Here is a 21,703-nt window from a genome sequence, read left to right on the forward strand (position 1 = left end):
ATACTATTTTCTGAAACATTGCTTGAAACTTTCCTACAATCAAAACACATTTATTTTGATTTTTATTTCAAAACAAACTCAATATCGAAAAATTTAAATACCAAATTGCAACTTTCGATAACTTCGCAAAGTCTTATTTGAAGTATCAACGCCACATTCGTTGCCATGGTGACGAGTTTAACCGCCACGGACCTCACAATATAACTGTACTGTCACTTTTCTACATTCAAAGCCATATGTTTTGACATACCAGTGTTACTTCAGATATGCGAGTACTGTAAGTTCTAAAGTTCATATACTTTAAGTGTTTCTTGTAAGCATGTCGTTGATATAGCTGTTATTTTTTTCAAGAAGAGCGTTCTTCAGATCTAAAACCTTTGTAGAAACCTGGTCGTCTGAGAGATTATCAATGGGAATGCTTGCAACATTTTGAAGAAATTCTTGGATTAGATTGTCTCCTTCCTGCACAAACAAACAAACAAACAAACAAGATGAACACGAGAAACAAACAGTATAAGTATCGACATTACAAAAACAGAAACAACAATATAAAAATCTACCTTTTTGTCCATGCGACGTTTCTTAGATGAAAGAATTGCTTGATCTAAAATAAAGTTTAAAAAAGGCTCTAGGGGTATGTCAAGAAAATAATGATTAGAGGACTTCCAAAAAACCAGATAGAGCAGAAATACGAATGCTGAGATGAATGTCTTGTCACGGGGTATGTTCTTGCTACGGGTGACAGGGAGGAAGATACATGGTTTCGTGACGCAAGTATTCATGATAGCACCTTTGGCGAGCGTTGCCGAGTGAAAGATTTCAGAAGTTTTCAAAGCCTGATACTAAAACACACTGATACTTACTTTCGTTACTGTCATTATTATCCTCTGCGGTTTGACCCTGAAAATCCTCTAGTTCCTCAGCCTTTCTCTTTGCAAACTAAACAGACATTTGTTTCACCGAAACACCGTTTAATTTTACACATACGGTCTTAAACAGCCACGCGTGCACGACTTCATAAGAAAGTACAAGAAGAAATGTTGCATCGCCACAAACCTCGATAACTTTACGTGGAAAATTCGTCAACTCTGCAACGTGAATACCAAAACTTTGATCGCAAACACCTAAAAAATATGGATGAAAAATATAGACTCGAATGAAAAATAGCCTGGAAGGTAATGGACGATTTGCATGTTAGACAAATTTCTTATATATGAAAGAAAGTGGAAATACACACAGCTCGGATAGAAAGAGCGCAATCTATCATGTCTAACATGAAGAAGAACTGAGCACGGGCCAGTTTCTATACTTGTTGGCTCAGCTATTCGCAATCCCGGTGTTCAAAGACTCCAGGTCAATCTCGGGAACTATGTGAAGTTCTTGAGACTACCGAATCTAGGCCCACCAGACAGTTCACATATCAACTGTTTTCAGGACCCCTGCGATATCATCACTGCCAACAAATCAAATTGGGGTTGACAGGCTTCTCGTATTCAAATGAATAAATGACGCGAGATGATTGTGGTAACACTTCTCATTGTGCGAGTGCGCATGTCTAACCCAAGGGTGAACCGCGATCTTTGAAGTAAGAGAAAGCGCAAGATGGAGTCGACTTCAGTCTTTAAGGTAGCTCACTTTCAAGTTCTGTACAACATGAGATCACTACAGTCTAGCTTTAGACCACGCACCTCCTGACCTCCTCTGTATGATCTTAACCATGCTTAGTGACTTCAACATCGAATTGTGTGCAAAATTAAATTGCTTCAGGGCAGCTCATTCATAGCCAACTAGACGCTTTTTTCACCGTCAAAATTTGACAGACAGTAAGACTTAGACTGTCAAATCAAATGAAATTGAAAGATTTCAGTCTAAACTTCACATTTCCGGCTGGGGAAAATTGAAACCGTTTTTCAAGTTACCTTTTTAATAAAAAACTCGTATTGTGCAACAGATGAAATAGTTGAAAGACAAAGACGCCCACCTAAACTTTCCTTAAAAGGGAAGGAGGTCACGACCTCGAAACGAAACAAGTTCCTGTCGGATTCCACGAACTTAAATATTCATCCTGTCGAAGCCTGCACAGCACAGCGAAGATTACAGCAGAAAAAGTGAACAACACCGCTTTCGTTATGCAAAACACGTCATAGAGACGAGTCTCAAATATCACCATATGGCGTCTTTCTTATATTAGACGGTTCAGACCCTGACTATACAAAAAGCATCACGTTCTCCATTAAATTACACAGGTATTATATAACTTAGTGAGGATATGCTCTATATTAAACACGTGAGGCTAGAACAACGTCTAGAACGGACTATCGTGAAATAGATAGACTATCCTGATCGCACCATCGTAAAAAACCATCTTAGATAAAGATATCTTAAACGTGGTTGGCTGTGGTGTAAGTTAACAATCTAAATTTATCGTGTATTGTATCTGAAGTGTTTACAGTAGGACTGACAGACAGGAGATCTTCGACTTTCTTTTATTGAAACAGGTTAACAACGCGTAGAGATGGCGGGGTTAAAATGATGAAAAACCTAGAATGATTCAAACATTGTTGCTTCAATGATGAGCAACCATAGTCACGGTTACCCGGACAAGCGTTTCGCGGTTGTTGTGAACGAGAATTTCCACTGTTTGATATGCTACCAAGTTTTAAGAGAACCGGTGCAGTGCAGACGAAATGAACACTATTTCTGTTTGCACTGCCTCACGAGGCATCTAGAAATGGCTCAAACCTGCCCCGTTTGTAATGATGGGCTGACCTTGAAGACGATCAAAGAGCCGTCGAGGATTGTTGCAGACTATTTGGCCCGGCTGAGCATTAGCTGCGAATACGAGGCGAGAGGTTGCAAAACACAAGTGGAATTAAAAGCATTAACACAGCACGTTCAGGAGTGTGATTTCATGCCAATCGTTTGTTCGAACGAAGGCTGCTCGAAGACGATAAATAAGAAGGATCGAAAGCATCACGAGAACGAGGTTTGTAAGTACAGGAAAATAAAGTGCAGCAGCTGTGCTAAAAGGGTTCAATGGAGGAAGTACGACACACACGGGTGTGTACTCAAGGGGATCGTGGAGGACTTGAAGGACCAATGCGGAGAGATGAAGAATCAAATGGGACAGTTGATGGAGGCGATGAAAAAACTGGATGAAAGGTGAGTCCACGAATCTAAGAACATAGATCGGACCAATGGATCGGACAGCGTACACTGATCGGCAATGGTAAACTGGACTGTGGCAACGCTAAACCCGAAAGTTAATTTTGCAATATGATTGGATTCAACAATCTAATGACTTAATAATATTTGTAAATGTTGTTCTCATAGGCAAAAAGCTCAAGACAAAACCATGAAGAACATGGCAGCAATGATCTCAGACTTGAAAGATACCATCAATGCCCTACCAACGGCTGCTCCACGCCCTGACAACAAACCCAGGAACGTACCAGAATGCAACATTCTCATAGCTGGCGGTCACGATGGCACGGGTTATCTCAACTCTACAGAGATGTTCAACTTCGCCACGAGAACATGGACGACGTTAGGAGAGATGAAGAATAGTCGTTTGGCACCATCTGCATTCGTTTATCAAAACAATGTCATCGTTGCCGGAGGATTTAATGGCGATACCAGCACAGATAGAATGGAAGGTACTAGATGATGTTTAACTTCTTAAATGAATGCCACCTTAAGTAGTCTGATGTTGAACTTACTGTTGAGTTGAGCATGGTTAGATCATGCAAAGGTGGTATATGTTCTTGAATTTGGTCTATCTTTGAGTGATCTGATGTTGACCAGAACTCACTGCTGAGGTTGGTCCAAATTGTGCTGTCGTTGAGTTACCGACGCTAAAATTTTACTTACGAATATTTTTTAGGCTTGAACACCACTCGAAGCGCTAAGACCTGGCGTGACTTTCCTGCCTTACTCCCCCTGAAATGTAACCGCCACAAGATAGTTTCATCAAAGTCTCTTCGTTACGGGGGGCGAGAACAGCGAGGAAAACAAGATCTCGGACGCCATCTACGAGATTTGCATCACATCTTCACAATCGCCGAAGATTGTGTGTCATATGCCAGAGCCAAGAGTTGGTCATGGGGCGATATTGCATGATAACAAGGTACAACATTGGATAAATCTGGTTCATATAAACACATGCTAGGCCATATCAATCAGAATGTGAATTTACCCCAAATGATCTACTGATATCCATTTCTATCTACTATTACCAGGTTGTCATTGTGGGCGGACGAACGACCAACCGATTCAAAGATGCGACCAAGAGCGTCCTTGTTTTTGATATCGCGTCAAGAAAGTCCAAAGAGTTGACGCCGTTACCTTACGAGGTCAGTCAAATGGGAGTTATTTGTCACGGAGGAAATCTGCTCGTCTTTGGCGGCCAGGACAAAGATGGCAATGTTTTGGATTCCGTTGTCGCTTACAACATCGAAACGGGCAGGAACAAGCGACTACCGAGCATGAAAACTAAGAGAGCTGCTTGTGCGGCTGTTTTGGTGGAGAACATGGTCGTGGTGATGGGTGGCAGAGATGACAAGAAGAATCATCTTGATTCAGTTGAGTGTTTCAGTCTTGAAACGCAAGAATGGAACGAACTGCCCACAATGAATACACCACGTATGTACGGAGCCGCTGTGGCAATACCTCAGGGATCGCTGGCCCAGGAAAGCTAGACCTCGATGTTTCTCGCGTCACACCATAGGCAGCCCAGACTTTGACTTACTTCGTCTATAGCATTACTTCGTCTATAGCACTGTTTTTTATTATCAATGGTCTGTAGTAAACAAAGTGAGCGCGACATACACAAGTCTGGACTGCCTCGCACCAATTAGAATTGGTCATCTTAGAATAAATTACTTTAACCAATCAGATATTGCATGCTACAGTCATTCAATCATTACCAGAAGATGGACAGGAGATTTAAAACAAACACTTTTCTTACCTTTTTTGATTCTGTACAATAATGTAAGAGTGTCTCCAGTTGTCATTGCTGTAACATGGTAATTCTTGACACTAGGAACGGCATCTGCTAAAGCCGTAAGCTCGTGGAAATGTGTCGCAAACAAACAGAGCGCCTTAATACGCGTTGATATGAACCTAAAATTATACAAAACTTGATTTACGAAAAGTCTTTTGAAGGCTTCTTGTGTTTCCTGCTCATGCAGTAGAACTAAACACGCATAGTTGAAATGATAGGATGGTTTATGTACTAACTCTGAAATAGCCCAAGCTAAACCAAATCCATCGTAAGTTGAGGTGCCCCGTCCCAGTTCATCGATGATGATTAAAGAATTTTCGGTGGCACTCTGAGGAAAATTACAAAAAATGATTGCTTGCAGCATGGTAAATGTGGTATGGTATAGAAAAGTAATGGTATGGTATGGTATGGTATGGTATGGTATGGTATGGTATGGTATGGTATGGTATGGTGAGGTGTGGTATATGGTATGGTTAGGTAATGATATGATATGGTATGGTATATGACTTATTGTATGTTTCGAGTCACTATTAAGGTACCACATACCCGAAGAATTGACGCTGTTTCTAACATCTCTGACATGAACGTTGAAACTCCCTTCAACTGACTGTCAGCAGAACCCACACGAGCCAATATGGCATCCTTGATGGAGATCTCAGCCGCCTCACAGGGAACAAAACATCCAATTTGAGCCATCAACACGGCCACACTTATCTAAGAAGAAATACAATTCCTCTGGTTAAATCATTGAGTCACTTGTGGCTCTCCCAGGACCAACCATTGTGAGAAACTATGCTGCATCCTATGGAGCAACACAGTCCTTACAAAACAAAGTGGAAGGCTACTTACAGAACGTATATATGTTGATTTCCCGCCCATGTTCGGACCAGTGATTATAAGGAATGATTGCTCGTCTGAATTAGAAATATCAACAACAATCAGTCTTGTCATTCAACTGTATATTCCTTATTTATATCTTCACAAGAAGTAGATTGATTGCTAGAAAAGACACTGTGTATCAAGTCGCTTAACAAAGTGAGTGAGTGAGTGGGTAATGAGAGAGAATTTATCGCGGTCAAATTGATAGAGGAGGTGACAGATTTCAGTTTCGTACCTCTGTTCAGGGTTACATCATTAGGAATGAATGCAATTTCATCCTGCACCTCAAGACAAGGGTGTCTGACGGCGGATAGTATGACCGAGCCATGTTCTGTATCATAAAATAAGATATTATCATTTATCTTTGATCAGTGTGTTGATACCCATTCTAACTAGAAAATTATGGATCCAATTTTGCCAACGCATGACAAAGAATATCGAAGCGTGCAGTGGTTTACTGTGAACGTTATGTAAAGCACATACAAACCTGCGGGAAAGATCTTCGGCCTACAGTATGGTATTGGAGCAGAGGCAGCCACGTGAGAGAAACTATATAAGAAATTAAATCAGTGTTTTAGCTGAGGAAAAACAAGTTGCACACTGCTGAACTAGAACCTTTCTCCTACGGCTTTGTAAGAAGAGTAATACCTTATTAACACATCAAGTTTTGCCAAAGAATCACTAAGAATTTGCATTGGTTCACAGTAGCCACCTTAATTGAGATCGTAAATTGTTAACGGATGTCGTAATCTAAGAATCTATTCTACAGATATTTATAACAAAAAGTCTCAGCCGTCACGTAGCCGACTAAGCATGCTTCAGATTGGCCAATGCATCCACCAATCAGGAGCTTGCTTTGTCCACAAATCACGCAGTTCTTCGTTCTTACTTGCTATTTTGATCACTTCGTTCGCAAGTTTACTTTGAACGTCATCGTACGTGGCTTTCAACGCTTGAAACTCATCATTTAGTTGTCTTAACACCGAGCTCGTAAACCTGACGCCATCTTTCCTTGTGTCCAGAGTTGTGAATTTCTTATTTCCCCGTAGTTTTTTCTCTTCCTGGATAAGAAAACAATGCAAATGTTCACACAATACTGGCAGAGTTTCCTTCCCCTTTCGTTTGGAGTTTTTCTCGTTTTTCACATTTGAAGTTGAACATAATTACGGCTCATAAACCTCTTCTATGTGCTCACACAGAGCTGAGGCCAATAGAATTGCGATAAACGATTTGAAACTGTCACGCTAACGTTGCTCAGTTGGCATTATGTGAACACGGTCTGAACATCACGTCAAATCACACACCTTTCTAGTCACCCGAAAATAATATCCAAACTGGCTGTTGGTTTCCAGTTTGATAGTTTTTCCAGCTTCGAGACCAAGTTCATTTGCGGCCTGGCAAGAGAATACAGAGGTTGATGATAGTTGATGAAGGTGGATGATAGCTGATGAGGGTTGATAAGGGTTGATTATGGTTGATGATGGTTAATGATGACAATGATAATGTGTGTGTTCCCTGCAATACTGTACCCAGGCTGATGATAATAGTCCTGCCTTAATTCCATGCCAATAGCGAGTTACTATTTGGATTGCATCAAGTTCCAACACGGAGGAAAACTTCATGAGAATATACATACTTTGTCCAGCTGGCGAGGAATTTTTCTTTGAACTTGGTCCATGTTTTCTCGGCATTCTGAGAAGAAAATTTTAAGTATTTGAGAAGTGAGTATATGGTAAAGGATGGAATAGAAGCTGGTGATGATGACACTTCAGAGAAAGCTCTCGAAATAGCTGCACTAACCTTGTAGACCTTCATCAAAAGATGGTCTGATCAGGAATTCGTGATTTTCGATCTGATCGAGATCAATCGTTGTCTCAACTAATTCAACGTACTTTGAGAAATCATCTTTTAATTCCTAAAAAAAGATTGTTCTAAACTAACCTAATTCATAGAGGAACGTGTTCAGAATCGTTAGGAGCGAACACTGGGTATGAGAATGAACACTCACCTGTAATGGTGCAACGAACAGTTCGTTGATCAGCGGTCGGTGGTTGTCTTGACATTCATCTAGACTAATCACCAGCTCTTGTAACCTTCCCACGGCCTGGTAAACTCTTACGCAATCCTAGGAAGTTAAATATGTAAAATGTAAAGTAAACAGGCTGAGATTGAAATCTAAGTAAAGTTTAAGTAAAATATTATTTCCTCAGTATGGATATATTTCGATCTAAATCGTTTACCTGGAGTGTTGCTCGATTTTTTTGAAACTTTTTAGCCATCCTTGAAAAGTCAGGAAATTTCTTCAACTCTTCCTAGAAACGAGGTTTGCATTCAAAATAGCGCTGATTCGAAAATTACTCAGAAGAAGGTTGAATACAGTTGTGTAGAAAAGCAGCAACCATCTCTGCATGGTCAGGCGAAACACCACAAACTTTTCAACACAAAATTCCATTCAATATCTAATAAATCATCTTTACCTGAACTGTTTGACGAAGCACAACGTTATTAAAGAACGTTTCAACAACATTTAGTCTTTCCTCTGGGAAGAAGAAAACGCATCAAAACGTGATAGGAATCCAATATAATATGTAGTTATCTACATGAAACCAGTACCAACCAATTTTTTTCTCGTCTAGAAGAGGTTGTTTGATCCATTGTCCTAATAATCGCTTCCCCTGGGGTGTTCTGCATTTGTTCAACAAACCAAGTAAACTCACAGATTTATTGGCACCTTGAATTGAATCGCAGTGAAACGGAGTAAGATTGTTGATATGTAAACAGACCTGAATTGAGTTGAACTGAAGTAAAATGGATTGGGATGAAGTGAAGTGAATTAAACTGATCTGAGTTGAGCTGAAGTGAACTGAATGGAGATGAAGCGAATTGAATTGAACTGACCTGAGTTGAGCTGAGCTGAAGTGAAAAGAGGTGAGTGGTGATGAAGTGAAATGAATCTATGTTGAGCTAAAGTGCAGAGCTCTCAACTCATCTGAGTTGAGCTGAAGTGAACGAACTGGAGATGACGTGGTTGAACTGAACTGATCGGAATTGAGCTATAGTCACTGAATGGAGATGAAGTGAAGTGGACTGACCTGAATCTAATATGTGTCTGAATTAAGCTATAGTACACTGAACTGTCTTGACCTGAATTCACATCAAGCTTACCATCAGCGGAAGATGGCAGAAGACTCAAAGCACGGACGGCAGCAGCGTCAAGCTTCATGTATTGATTCAGATCAATGGTTGAGATATGAAAACGACCAAAGTTCGAGTCATCTGATAAAATCTAAACACACAATTCAACACGTATCAAAACACGGATAATCAGCAAGATTAAACCGGATCATGGGATTATAGGGATATTAATAATGTTAAGATAGCGTATCGGATATTGAACCGGATTAAACCCATATCCTACCTCCAAATATTTAATAATGACGGCAACACAAGACATTGCGTGATTCAAATCAACTTCAGCTGTAGTGGTTGATGTAACAAAAATTATATAGTTTACAAAACATCGTCTGAAATTTTCACTTCCTTGAGCAGGAGATATCATTTTGAAGTATTGAAAAAAGTACTTACGAAGCGTTGAGCTATTTCCTGAATTGATTTTCAGAAGTCTGTTAAGATCTTGAACAACATCGACCGTTGAAAAGTCGCCTGTAATGAGTTAGTTGGTAAAGCTAGTCTCTGTTTCTCAAAAATTCGCGATCCCAAACATTCTCTATAAGTTGCAAGTGGGTGAGACAAGTGACACTAGTATTCTTTTTAGTCACACGCAAAATTAAAGCCTGAAGAAATAGCACTGTAACCTGGATCACCTAAGAACCACCCTAGTGATAACCAGATGCTAACCTTTCTTCTTTTCAGTAACCATTATCCCACTTCGTTGTATAACCTCCCTCAAGTTCCCAGCGTCTGGGCTTTGGTCGTTTGCCTGAACGATGCACTCTTTTGGTCCCAACTGGACTAACATTGCCTTCAGAAAAGTAAATATTTAAAAAACGTGATCATGTTTTATAGGAAAACACGAGGTTGATGGTCTTGTAGCGTGGAAAAAGTAAATGTACGCTTCAAATCAATCATCCTGAGTGTGAAACTACGGTACTTTCTTTCCGTTAGTTCAAACATAAAAATAGGGATAGCAGACCACAGCGGTCAAACTACATGGAATCTGCATGTGTAGCAAGTGGGTTCTGAATCTTAGCTTCAGTCACACTACTTTGGTATTTCCTAACCTCAACATTTGAGAAGTGATCATTGTCGACTATCTCACAGACAGCAATCTTTCGTTCAGCAATATCAACATAGGCTACACCAACAGTCTAGAACAAAACAAATGTACGCCATGTAAAAAACGCAATCAACTAACCCAAAAAAGAATTCTCATTCTTTCTTGACGGGATCCCTTGAAAACGTTTTTGTTATCGTAAAAAATCTGTCTATGTACATACCTTTTGGCCAGCATCAGCAGCAAGTTTGAATGCCATCACACCGACCGAAGCAGACATTTCATTATTACCAAACAAGATTTCTTCAAATTGTTGTAAATTTCCAGGAGAAGCCTGTGAATAATTGGAACAGATACTATGTTTAAAAACTGCTTTACGATCCAACTCTTTGTCCATCTCAAAGACCTGTTCTTTCTAGAGTCTAGACAATCATCAGAGACCCTCAGGGGAGTTCCATATAGGAACTTTTGACCAGTAATCCCAAGGTGACTTTCAATTTAGATTCCAATTAACTGCATGGATCAAGAACATTGATTATTCAATCCCACCTTGCCAGCCAGAAACCAGCTCTGCAATGTTCCTTTCCCTCCTTTGTTTCTATAAAGTTCAACTCTGTACTGTCGTACCAACAACAGTTCTCTGATTGTTGATTCAAACCTCACTTTACTCAGTGCAACTGATGGAACTTTTTTGCCTCCTAAAAGCACAGAAAACATGTACCAAGTGGTGAACAAAAAGAAATGAAGCTTGGAATATCAAATTTGTTACAACCCACCTGATCCAATTTGTCTGACAACGTTCATAGTTTTAAAAATTTCCTTGGCGATGAATGTCGCATCAGATCCATGGACAGTATAGTATTCCTGGGGGGGAAATTTAAAATGTTGCAAGGTTATTCTGAAGGGAGGGTAAAAAGTGAATCCTCTTTGAAAAGTCAAGAAAATTTCCATAAGAAAACTCACAGTCCTGTCAAAAACACGAATTGTTGTTTCTGATTTCTGAAAGATATTCGTAAATTCTTGTTATTATTGGAGCTGTTTTAATATAGATTAACCCCTCCACTATAAACACCTCTCTAATACAGTTACCTCACTGTTAAGGACCTCAGACCTCTCCCTAATAGGGCACTTCAGACATCTCTCTAATATAGACACCTCTCTAATACAAACACCTCTCCACAGACATCTCTCTAATACAGACATCTCTTTAATTAAGACATAAACAGACATCTCTCTAATACAGACATCTCTCTAATACAGACATCTCTCTAATACCAACATCTCTCTAATACAGACACCTCTCTAAATATAGACATATCTCTAATACAGAAATCTCTCTAATACAAACACCTCTTGACTCTCTAATACAGACATCTCTCTAATACGGACATCTCTCTAATACAGACACCTCTCTAATACAGACACCTCTATTGCACAGGCACCTCTCTATTATAAATACAAACATCTCTCTAATACAGAAACCTCTCTAATGCTGAGAAACCTCTGACTTAAGTCTCTCTCTAAAACAGATCTCGTTCTCTATGAACAGCTCTCTAAGACACTAATTTAACATTGAAGTACAAATACAATACAAACATATTATAAGAAATATTAAAGCCACGTGGGTTTATAGATGATTTAGATCGTCGAGCAAGGTAAAATATGGAATATCGTACCTCGGGCAACGAACCCAAATAGGTCAAGAATGTTTGCTCGTAAGGCACATCTAGAATAATAAAACAACATACGTGAATTAGGAAATAAAAAACCAAACTCTAGAATATGACAGTACCTAGAACTTCTTGTGATGTTTGACCCGCCATTTTGTGTTAGAGACTTTCCCGCGCACTTTATTCATAGCACTTTAAACCACAGGTGACCCTAAACCACCATGTTATAATTTTTGGTACAATTTTCAGAGGAACCAACTCCTCAGTCCTCTCTCCTTTGTGGCCCCTAAAACAGTCAATTTAACCCGGTTCCCTGATAACCCCAGTACAAATTACAAACCACGACATTCATCGATAATATTTAATTTCATCTAATTCCATTCATTTTTCATTGAAAATCAAAATTACATTTGATGCTGTTAATGCAGACATCTTGTATTCATTCATATTCATAAAAATCACTACAAAAATAATTATACACTTTCCAATACGTAAATAATACTAACATGAAGCTAGGTGTGTGTTGTTGATTATAAAATTATATATTTTTTAGTAAACTAAAAGGAACTCAAATGTAGTACCCAGTACACTTATTAACAAGTTGTCGAAATTCAATTATCCAAGAACTGCCTGTTCAAAGCCGCACAAGTTCTGCATGACCGTTTAATGTAAAACTTCAGGGACTAATCCTAGAGAAGAGTTAGTGATAGTATGGCCAATAAGAATCGTATATTTTGCGGTTAACAACGATTTAACTACCGAGAATATAGTTTGATGGGTTTTTTTACAACCGGTTCCTGAAAACGAAACCTCCACTGAGCCAGGAGGGATTTATGGAAGAGCATGTCAAATTTAGTGAATACGTTCTTGCAAAATTTGATTCGTAGAAGTAAGCTAACCAGGTTTTAAACTTTGAACAAACTGCCCCTAGGATAGGTGGCATAATATCTTGTAAGAAGTCAAGATTACTCGTCAACCTTAGTATATGAATTGCAGACACTCCAAGCGGTGTTAGGTAAACTCATCATCGACCGATTCGGTCGTGGAAGGTCGCATACAACAAGCTATACCTCAGTAGCTTCAATAAAACTGCTCATTTCACAACACGAAAGAGGTTTGCTTAGTAACAAACAGCGCATGATAATTTTGAAATTCGCTGAGCACGGCTATAATTGGCTATTCTCATTCAAGTCGTTCCCATTTTCACTTGAATTGGTAATAGTCTCATACTTCGCTCTCCACTGAGCAATTGATTCTGGAGTGACTTCTGATGTCAGAAGTTCGTCAATTGCATCCATACTCTGTTCCTTGTCCTACAAAAATATTAAAGATACTTTGAATTGATCCCTAATAATGTGATTGTTGCAATATCAAATACTGGGCCCTTTTCAGCCATCAAGATGTGGCAAATATCGTTCATTAAATCATCCATTCCATAATCTATGGTAGTTTTGAAAGTCGTAGTTTATTTTTCTCGTTTCTGCAAGTATCAACATCTCCACAAACTAACGTACATTGCAGAAACAATCACAGGAAAACTTACCTTCAAACTTTGTCGTAAGATTCGCAACTTTACAACTTTATCCATAATTTCGCTTTCCGAATTCATGGAGAGCTTCCTTAATATCGCACCAGCGGACTTTTCCGAGCCATCAATGCCTATTTCCGCTTCCTTGATTGACTCTGCTACTTCCTCAAATTCATCCTTCGGCTTTTCTTCGGAGGTTTCCGCTTTCTCTTCGCACGTTTCCGATTTATCTTCAGAGTTGGCGGTACAATCGTTGGACTCCACCGTAGTTTCGTCCGACTTCGGCGTTTCCACGTTATCTTCGGATTTCGTCGTGCTATCGTCCGACTTTGTCGTACTATCTTCAGACTTTGTCGTACTATCTTCGGACTTTGGCTCCCTATCCTCAGGCTTTGTCGTATCTTCTTCTGAACTTGGGGTGACGACTTCGGCGTTTTCCACTGTATCGTCGGCTGTCGTCGTGCTGTTCTCAGGCTGTTTTGTTTCTACTTCGGATATCAATGTAACATCCTCGGGTTTTGTCGTCTCTTCTTCGGACTTAGGAACATCATCTTTACAGGTTTCTACCTTTTGTTCAGACTTTGTCGTAGTATCTTCGGGCTTAACCGTTTCTTCTACGGACCCCGACGAAACATCCTCGCATTTTGTGGTATCATCTTCTAACTTCTGCGGTGCATCTTCAGAGGTTTCCGATTTAACTTCAGACTTGGTCGTACTATCGTCGAGCTTTACCGTTTCTTCCTCGGATTTCGTCGCAACATCTTCGTTCATTTCTGCCGAATCCTTACCTATCGTTCCCTCTTGTGTACCTACTACAACACTGGAGTCCTCATTAACCGTTTTATCCTTGCTCTCCGATGTATCTTGACTATCCTTATTATGTTCAATATTATCCACATTTGTAGTTGGTGTGTCCTTCGCTTGTTCCTCGCCCCCTTTCTCTTGCGATTCGTTATTAGCTTCCTAAAAGGACCGAAAAAGATCATAAACTATCAACAGTACATCATACATTTTTCCCGGAATAAAAAACAGATTGATGAAAGCAGTCTTCCCCAAGTATTCAATCACATACGTCTGTTGTATTCTTCTCATTTGAATCGGTCTTCTTTTCGTCATCTGAAACGCCGGCCGCAATTTTGAGGACATTCTGGCAAGCGGCATTTTCATCCCCGGTACTTTGTTCAGGGTCAGCCTTTTGTCCGTTTACAAGGCCCTCGTTCTCGCGTTGCGCTGGTTCGTGAGCGACTTTACGATCTCTCTCAATATCTTCGTCATCATAGTAATTGAATCGGATTCCTAAAAAGAACACGCGTGGAATAAGTTAACAAAATAAGCACATCGACCGAATGCAAAATAACTCCGTTTAAATCCTTGTTACCCATTTCCAGTTGAAAAGTACAATGGACTGCAGTAAAATCGCAGCTAAAATTGCAAGTGTTAACTCACCCGCTAAGACAGACCCAGTCCTCGGTCTATTGGCTTGCGACACCTTGAGCCCCGAAACACTACCCTTGCGCTCAGCGTTTTCGTGCATCTGAGGTACACCAGTCTCCTTCGGCTTCTTCTCGCCACGCGCTGTCGCATTCAGAGCTTTAATCCACATTTCCCTGTCCACCTCGTTATCCGCATGAAAGAAATACTTCTTCGCCCCGTCTTTTTCACACTTGAATGCACTGGAAACGAGAAATCGTATGGGATATACCGGGTAATACCAGGATACTTTGGGATAGAAAAAATATCCATCAGTCACCCCCCAGTGATACTCACAAAGGCTTCTTGATTTCTGGAGAAGCTGACATATTATATCCCGTCATCTCGATAACACCGCCAGCCTCTCGATCAAACGATGTTTTATAATAGTACAAATGCTCTTCTTTCAGCACACACCATTGCCGCCGCCATCTTGTCGGTGTTAGACCATGACCCCCACCTGGCAAAGAGAGGAAGCAGTCATTGATTAACGTTCAGCCGGGGGAGGGAAAGAGGGAGTACAGAAAGTACAAGTAAGTCGTTGCATAGGCCTGAACTAACTTCGTTTCGTAAGCCATCCTTCGCAATCTGCTTCACCAAGCTCGATGCATGAGATGCGTTTGGTTGCCGTTCCTGCAATCTGGTTTTGGTTTTTTTGTCGTCTGACAACTCCATAAACTTCGACTTCTTTTCTCTCTAAGCCGGGATAAACATACCAGATTAGTGTGGCTCAACCCATGACTAACCTCCAGTATGTAAACCAAGCTACAAATTCTGCTTTTTAAGCGCAACGAAAAACAACAAACAACTGAACGTTCATACTTGTTCCTCCAACGGTGACATTCTTTACTGAGCCCATTTTCATCCTTGGCAGGTCAGGGCGACTTGGCTTCTTGCTCGGGCTGACCGGCTCTGGCTTTGGACTTGTAGGCACATCTAGATGAATTGGTGGGTAAATATTGTCAAGATGTGACGCAGAAGGCACGTCTGTGCTAAGCAATATATCAAGCGTATATCAATCCTGTGCAAGAGGGCAATAATTCATCACGTACCATTTTCGCCGTTTTGTGTCACAGTTAGTTCTGAGGCTTCTTTCTTCGGAGATGCAGCTTGAACATTTATCTCAACAATAGGATCGCTTTCTTCTGTCTAAATTTAATGGAATTTGAAAGAGTTTGTCAATTGAAGTATTTCACATCGCATTACATCTGTCGAGATGAAACCACACGAACCTTCTTGGGTTCTGTAGACGAAGTCTGATCTGTTTTCTCTGTCTGAATGATCTCCAATTTCTGTGGCGTTTCCACAGTCGCTTCACCTAAAAAATGACACAGAAATTGAGCATCTTCTACTTTTTGCACGATGCCAAAAAATGCACTTTTGGGTAAGGTGGGCGGCCAGTGTGATAAGCCAGACTACAGACGAGGAAAGGGCCCCGTTTAGATCTGTAGAACTTCTCTGTGTGGCTCTAATATATATGTAATATTGTCGTGATTAATACTGGCATTGAAGTAAGTTCTGAAGTGTGAAGTCAATAGTGAAAAAACATCAACTTACCATTGACAATCTTCTCATTTTTCACCTCGGCTTTCTTCTCAAGACTCTCCGCTTCTTTAGCGTCGGCATTGACATCGCCATTTTCTTCAATTTTTGCCGCACCATCATTTCCTTCGCCAGACGCAGTATCGACGATCTTTCCTTGATCTTCGCTCGGTGCTTCCACCTCCTCTGACTTGTCTTCCGGAGCAACAACTGGAGCTTCTTCTTCTTCGGTTTTATCCGCAGCCTCTTCCTTCGTCTCGCCGCCGTTTTTCTCAACATCGTCAGGTTTAGTTTCGTCAACTTTTTCACCGTTTTTCAGCTCTTCACTTTCGGCCTCTTTTTCCCCATCTTCGGGCTTTTCAACCTCGCCGTCTTTCTCAGCTTCAACTTTTATTTCATTCTCGCCTGTTTTGTCCTTGTCTTTTGCAGGAGCTTCTTGTTCTTCGACCTTTTTCTCTTCATCCTGAAAAAACCAATAACAAGATGGTTTACTCGGCTGAACAGCATGATTGTATTCCGGCAACCTGATTTGATAAGTACAAGGACTTGGGGGAGCATTCATCGCGAAATTGAGCTTGTGACAAATGCTCATTAAGACCTTATTACCTTCTCTGGAACTGGCTCCACGTTTTCCACTTTACTCGTTCCATTTTCCACTACATCTTGTTTTCCTTCCTCTTCTTCTTTTATTCCTTCGATCCTTGCCTCCACTTTGGAGTTTTCTTCGGCGGCATTCTCGTTTTCGATCGCCTGCATTTCCAAGCTCGTCTCTTCCTTGATTCCAGCTTCCTTCATTTCAGCACGAGCTTGTCTCTCTGGCACAACCTTCGTACGATCCATGACAACGTTCATCTCACTCAGGGGGGTGCCAGTCTTGTCTGAAGGCTTGTTCAGAGGTCCCTTGACAAGGGGGAGCTTCTTTAATGTCAACGAGACCGAGTCATCTTTTAATTTCATAAGATTTATCACGTTCTTCTGTGGCCAAGCAATCTGTGATAACAAAATGCAAACTTTTATCTTGTGCACCAATCTTTACCAAATGTGCACGGTTTTTTATAGGTAAAAGTTTTTATACAGGTAAAAGTAGTATAGGTTCTTATAAGCACATTTGTTGATACACTTTACATTCAAGCACGTTTTCCGACATAAAAATTAACACTTACAACACATTGCCCGTTGACATTCACGATTTCATCGCCATTTTTAATGTTTCCATTCTTTCCTGCTGGCGACTAGCAATTTCAGGAAAATTATGTTAATTGGTTGGGTTAAGTATGGACAGTAAGTTACGTAAAAATGTTAGTCCAATACCTCTACAGCAACAGAATTTACGGTATGAATGTGATGAATTGTCGTGATGCCAATTCCCTAGAAATAGAAGACCAAAATTAATTAGAAATGCAGTTGAAATGTAGTTGTTATTCCAACATTATTTATTCTAGAGATCGCTATATTTATCTCCAATTCACAAGATCTATCTCCATATTCAGAATATTTATCTCCATATTCGGGATATTTATCCCCACTTTTGGGATCTCGATACTCATAACATTTACCGTCATTTGATTGGTAAATTTCGGGATGAGGACCATCTCTCTGATCATTATACTAAACTTCTACTAGTTCTTTTATATAGTCCTTACCAATCCTTCTCCTTCCAAAGTGAACTCCTCATTGACCAATATAGAAGGTTGCTTAAATGCCTCATGTAGGGGCTCCTCATTCAGGAAGTTTTCAAAAGACAGTTGAATTTTTTTCAACTAGAAAATGGAGTAAAAATAATTAACATCCACAAAATACTGCAGAATTGACAGCATAAATGAAGGGCTTCATGTCTGTATGATTTGTACTTACATTTTCTTGTAAATGCTCACGATTCTTCAATAAACTCTAGAGAACAAAGAATTCATGTGGTTAACTTTATTTTTATCAACATTCTGGCAGCAAGCTTCTTTTAATATCGACAATCATTGGTTATATATTTGCAACATATGCAGTACCTCATCAGTCATATCTCTCACAACACGACAAACAGAATCCTTCAGAGGCCAACATGCATTCATCTCTGAAAAGGGTGTCCTTAAAAAAAGTATTTTCCATTCAAAAAACTAATTCCTGCTGTATTGGACTGACCTTGGAACAGCAGGAATTAAAAGCTGCATTGTACCTCAAAAGCCATGACAAAAGTTTCTTTGCTAGTTGATAAACTTGTTCTGCATTTTTCATAGAACTTTGGCTTGTATTGACGTCTCCTTCACTGGCTTCAAGTCCTTCTTTTTCTAGTTTATCAATCAATTTTTTTGTCTGACTATTAACAACAACAACCTGACCATGGACGGTCTCTTCTTGAAGACAGGATTCCTAAACAATGTGAAATGTGGTTACCAAATATCCACATCGATCCTCAATCAATTGTTCAACTCTGGAATACCAATCTAACTAGTGCTGACTGAAATTGATTCCAGCCACTGAACATTCCTGGTATATGATCAATTTCTCTAGTGAGAAAGAAATCTAGAAGCTACAGAAATACCTACCACTTCAATTAGACAACGAACTGCATCCAATACCGCATTTTGATCATTAGAATCTTTTATCTAGAGAGATGATTTACATTAAATATTGTTAATCGACTGATTAATACAGAGCAACGATATTTTAAAAGCTGTTGACTCACATCTAATTCTCCCAAATATTCTGTATTGATAGTCAACAATGCTTTGCCATTTATTTCTTCATCAACAAAGCTCTCAGCACAAGATTCAAATTGAGGTCCAAGTCCTACAATGCAAAATGTATGTTATCAAGAACATTCAATCCTGCTTAATTTTGACCTAAATTCTTGAAAGTCTTTGTGATTTATCATTACAATACAGCAGACTAGGTCAACAGGTCAAGCTGTGTATGGTTTATTAATAGTAAAATTCTCAAGGAAAATCCCTGGAAACTGAACACACTTTTCTAATGTGCTTAGAGGTAGAGAAAATTCCTTCTCAGGTTTCTTGAATCTGGCTGTTAAATCACTATTTGTTCATATTTTTACTCAGGGATAGCCCTGGGAGATTTGGCCCCACCTGGATGGAAGGTGCAGAGCACTGCACTTCCCACCAAATTGTCTGCCAGGCAAAATAAGTATTCTTGGAATAATATGCACTAGAGGAAGTCATTCAAGTACTCTAGGCACATTGCCAGCTCATGGCTAACTACACAACATTGTGACAAGTCTTAAGTCAACCGTCTTATTCCAAACCTGCCCAATCATGACATCTATAAATGTTTTATGAGGCTTGAAACGTGTTCTTTTATCAACTAAACATGTTGTAATATCAATGAGTTGAATGAATATGCATTTAAAGAAATATAATCCATATTTTGACTTCAAGGAAGTGGTACAAGGAAAATCAAACCCATTTCAAGCTCATAACATATTCAAGATAAGGCAAACAGACCTTATTAGGAATGTCAGCTATGTGACAATTCACACAAACAGATCTTTTGAGCACATATTGAAATTTGCACAAGACCAAACAATACACTAAAACCATTAAGAAACTGCCAGATATCAAGTTGATTGATAAATAAGGACTAGAAGACCTCCATGAAATAACCAAGTAGAAAAAGAAATGAAAGAGAGAAACAAAAGAAATCATTCTGCCAAAAAATTTTTCGATAAAACACATCAAATGCTTTTTGAGAGATAAAAGACTTTATGAAAGCATATGATTGTAATTTTTCTCTGGAATTCTTGAAATATTGCTAATGTTGAAACCAGAAACACAGGAATAAGTTTCTATATAAATGGATGTAGCTGAGGTCAATACGTTTTCATCAATATATTTCATTGAAGTCCATCATCATAAATTTCAGTGTTTACATCTGCGCTGTGAAGCAATATATTTGTGTATTGCAAAATGAATTTTAATTTGCTCATTCAATATTCTATAATAAGAGCATGAAAGGGCGGTTCACAGGGCCAATATAATTCCATCATAAAGACAATCATATTTGTTGCTGTTGTCGACTTGTCTTTTACATTTCAATAGCAGAGACGAAAAGTGGGAGAACGCTGTGCGATAGAATGACGACACGCGTAATACGGTTACTTTTGTATTGTACATGTTGAGTTTAACACAAGAAGAATTAATTTACAACAAACGCAATTTTTCTTCCCATTACTAAAACAGGCTTAGACGTAGCCTAAACGCTTGCGGTCCATATATTAAAGGACTTGTGTAACACCTCAATTAAGCGCAGAGTTGAAATATTAATTTGAATTCCGAACTTAAACAGAAAATAGGATCGTTTTGCATCTTATCGACGCAATTTTACCCCCCAAAAATAGAAGCAGTGGTCGCGTTCTAGAATGAATTGTAACAATGTGAAAATTTCGAATTTTACATGATCGATTCAACCTGCCAACCATCTTGCGATTTGAAAGCTATTTTACAGTTTATCGTTAATTATTTTCGCCATATGGATGTACAAATAATAAATAAGGGTTCTTTGTAGCTGGCAAACGATTTGTTTACAAATTCAGGCCGTAATCCAGACGAATATGTCGATTTGTAAGTGTAGCGGCATTCCAACAAGACTTTGTGAAGACTTCAAAGTTCAGAATTTATCATTCTTCATTATTAAAATCGCCTGAATTCCACTACATGCGAATTTAATTAAAAAGAACAAGGCCATTTATTTGTCGTGAATTGAGATCTATTTAAACAGTGCACTGATTTGGAAACCAGGATATAAAATGCAAGTTTCTTTGTAGTCAAAAATCGTGAATACATTGTTACAACTCTGCTTTAGCTCAATACGATTGTAGGCGCTATTTTGAACCTAGTAAATGTACTATTTCGCCATGAATTTGCCCACTTTCATACCTTTTATCCACTCGGCGACATTACTAGGAGTCCAATTTTCGATATTCAAAGAAGCCATGGCGCAAATATTATTAAAACTTTCGATTTTAAGTCATGTTTTGTTCCAACCAGACCATAACAAGGATATTTTGAGATGTTGTGTAAAGTTCTCCACCCGCGCGATTCTATGATTGGAACACTGGGTCTAGCACAATGGTTTAAGTACTTCCGGTATTTTAATGGTATAATGTGGTATAATCTAATAATCATGATTTCTGATACTACGGCCCACTGTAGTTCATCCACAATGACAATTGAATTGATTTTTATCGCAGACTGAATTTTCGGAGTACATCGAATCGTTTAGTGTGTGATCATACATGTGAACGATCTTTACCAGGAATGTTCAATCGAAGGTGGTACCACAGATACCATCATCGGCGATAATTTCATGTCCAGTAATTCCCAATTACACGAATTTATTCCTTAGGATTATTCCTTAGCAAGAGAGATGATCCT

At 39.3% G+C, this 21,703-nt stretch overlaps 3 protein-coding genes across 4 annotated transcripts; 1 reads left to right on the forward strand and 2 right to left on the reverse strand.

Annotated features, from left to right (window-relative positions):
• Positions 1-34: 34 nt before the first annotated feature.
• On the reverse strand, positions 35-11,959 carry LOC114537619 (DNA mismatch repair protein Msh2-like). Its single transcript, XM_028558690.1, has 30 exons — positions 11,908-11,959; positions 11,792-11,841; positions 11,079-11,114; positions 10,892-10,979; positions 10,665-10,813; positions 10,339-10,449; positions 10,123-10,209; positions 9,740-9,863; positions 9,467-9,544; positions 9,300-9,358; positions 9,047-9,167; positions 8,499-8,612; positions 8,359-8,420; positions 8,122-8,193; positions 7,890-8,006; positions 7,682-7,796; positions 7,518-7,573; positions 7,186-7,275; positions 6,771-6,942; positions 6,530-6,593; positions 6,369-6,430; positions 6,117-6,212; positions 5,852-5,916; positions 5,549-5,716; positions 5,239-5,330; positions 4,967-5,121; positions 1,057-1,124; positions 864-939; positions 561-604; positions 35-462 (listed from the first exon to the last, which is right to left on the reverse strand). The coding sequence occupies exons 1-30, from the start codon at positions 11,936-11,938 to the stop codon at positions 301-303; spliced, it is 2,784 nt and encodes a 927-aa protein (XP_028414491.1). The 5' UTR covers positions 11,939-11,959; the 3' UTR covers positions 35-300.
• Positions 2,227-4,900, forward strand: LOC114537630 (E3 ubiquitin-protein ligase PDZRN3-B-like). 2 transcript variants are annotated; one of them, XM_028558709.1, is made up of 5 exons: positions 2,227-2,246; positions 2,499-3,162; positions 3,334-3,656; positions 3,884-4,126; positions 4,239-4,900. In XM_028558709.1, exons 2-4 carry the CDS (start codon positions 2,570-2,572, stop codon positions 4,117-4,119), a joined length of 1,152 nt encoding a protein of 383 aa, XP_028414510.1. In that variant the 5' UTR covers positions 2,227-2,246; positions 2,499-2,569; the 3' UTR covers positions 4,120-4,126; positions 4,239-4,900. The 2 variants fall into 2 exon arrangements, with proteins under 2 accessions (XP_028414510.1, XP_028414501.1); XM_028558700.1 differs by having other exon boundaries at positions 2,233-2,402.
• Positions 11,960-12,132: 173 nt separating the features above from the next.
• LOC114536264 (microtubule-associated protein futsch-like) lies at positions 12,133-21,356 on the reverse strand. The gene is made up of 20 exons (XM_028557597.1): positions 21,206-21,356; positions 19,003-19,106; positions 18,863-18,922; positions 18,493-18,686; positions 18,326-18,404; positions 18,180-18,215; positions 17,969-18,085; positions 17,637-17,693; positions 17,489-17,557; positions 16,932-17,315; positions 16,341-16,788; positions 16,016-16,101; positions 15,836-15,932; positions 15,606-15,719; positions 15,345-15,479; positions 15,081-15,243; positions 14,760-14,986; positions 14,386-14,609; positions 13,329-14,276; positions 12,133-13,098 (listed from the first exon to the last, which is right to left on the reverse strand). Exons 1-20 carry the CDS (start codon positions 21,261-21,263, stop codon positions 12,952-12,954), a joined length of 3,747 nt encoding a protein of 1,248 aa, XP_028413398.1. The 5' UTR covers positions 21,264-21,356; the 3' UTR covers positions 12,133-12,951.
• Positions 21,357-21,703: the final 347 nt, after the last annotated feature.

The sequence above is a fragment of the Dendronephthya gigantea genome, unplaced genomic scaffold, assembly GCF_004324835.1.
Source record: "Dendronephthya gigantea isolate DGI-Jeju-01 unplaced genomic scaffold, DenGig_1.0 000002F, whole genome shotgun sequence".
Classification (NCBI taxonomy): domain Eukaryota; kingdom Metazoa; phylum Cnidaria; class Anthozoa; order Malacalcyonacea; family Nephtheidae; genus Dendronephthya; species Dendronephthya gigantea.

Excerpts from the sequence above, each read along its gene's own strand:
- LOC114536264 (XM_028557597.1), bottom strand. The coding sequence starts at position 21,263 with ATGGCTTCTTTGAATATCGAAAATTGGACTCCTAGTAATGTCGCCGAG. Across the intron at positions 17,316-17,488 it reads ATGTCAACGGGCAATGTGTT|ATTGCTTGGCCACAGAAGAA; the intron begins GTAAGTGTTAAT and ends TTGTTATCACAG. Across the intron at positions 15,933-16,015 it reads CGTCTACAGAACCCAAGAAG|ACAGAAGAAAGCGATCCTAT; the intron begins GTTCGTGTGGTT and ends CATTAAATTTAG.
- LOC114537619 (XM_028558690.1), bottom strand. The coding sequence starts at position 11,938 with ATGGCGGGTCAAACATCACAAGAAGTTCTAG. Across the intron at positions 5,331-5,548 it reads AAACAGCGTCAATTCTTCGG|AGTGCCACCGAAAATTCTTT; the intron begins GTATGTGGTACC and ends AATTTTCCTCAG. Across the intron at positions 1,125-4,966 it reads ATTGTACAGAATCAAAAAAG|GTGTTTGCGATCAAAGTTTT; the intron begins GTAAGAAAAGTG and ends CATATTTTTTAG.
- LOC114537630 (XM_028558709.1), top strand. The coding sequence starts at position 2,570 with ATGATGAGCAACCATAGTCACGGTTACCCGGACAAGCGTTTCGCGGTT. Across the intron at positions 3,163-3,333 it reads ATGAAAAAACTGGATGAAAG|GCAAAAAGCTCAAGACAAAA; the intron begins GTGAGTCCACGA and ends TTGTTCTCATAG. Across the intron at positions 3,657-3,883 it reads CAGCACAGATAGAATGGAAG|GCTTGAACACCACTCGAAGC; the intron begins GTACTAGATGAT and ends AATATTTTTTAG.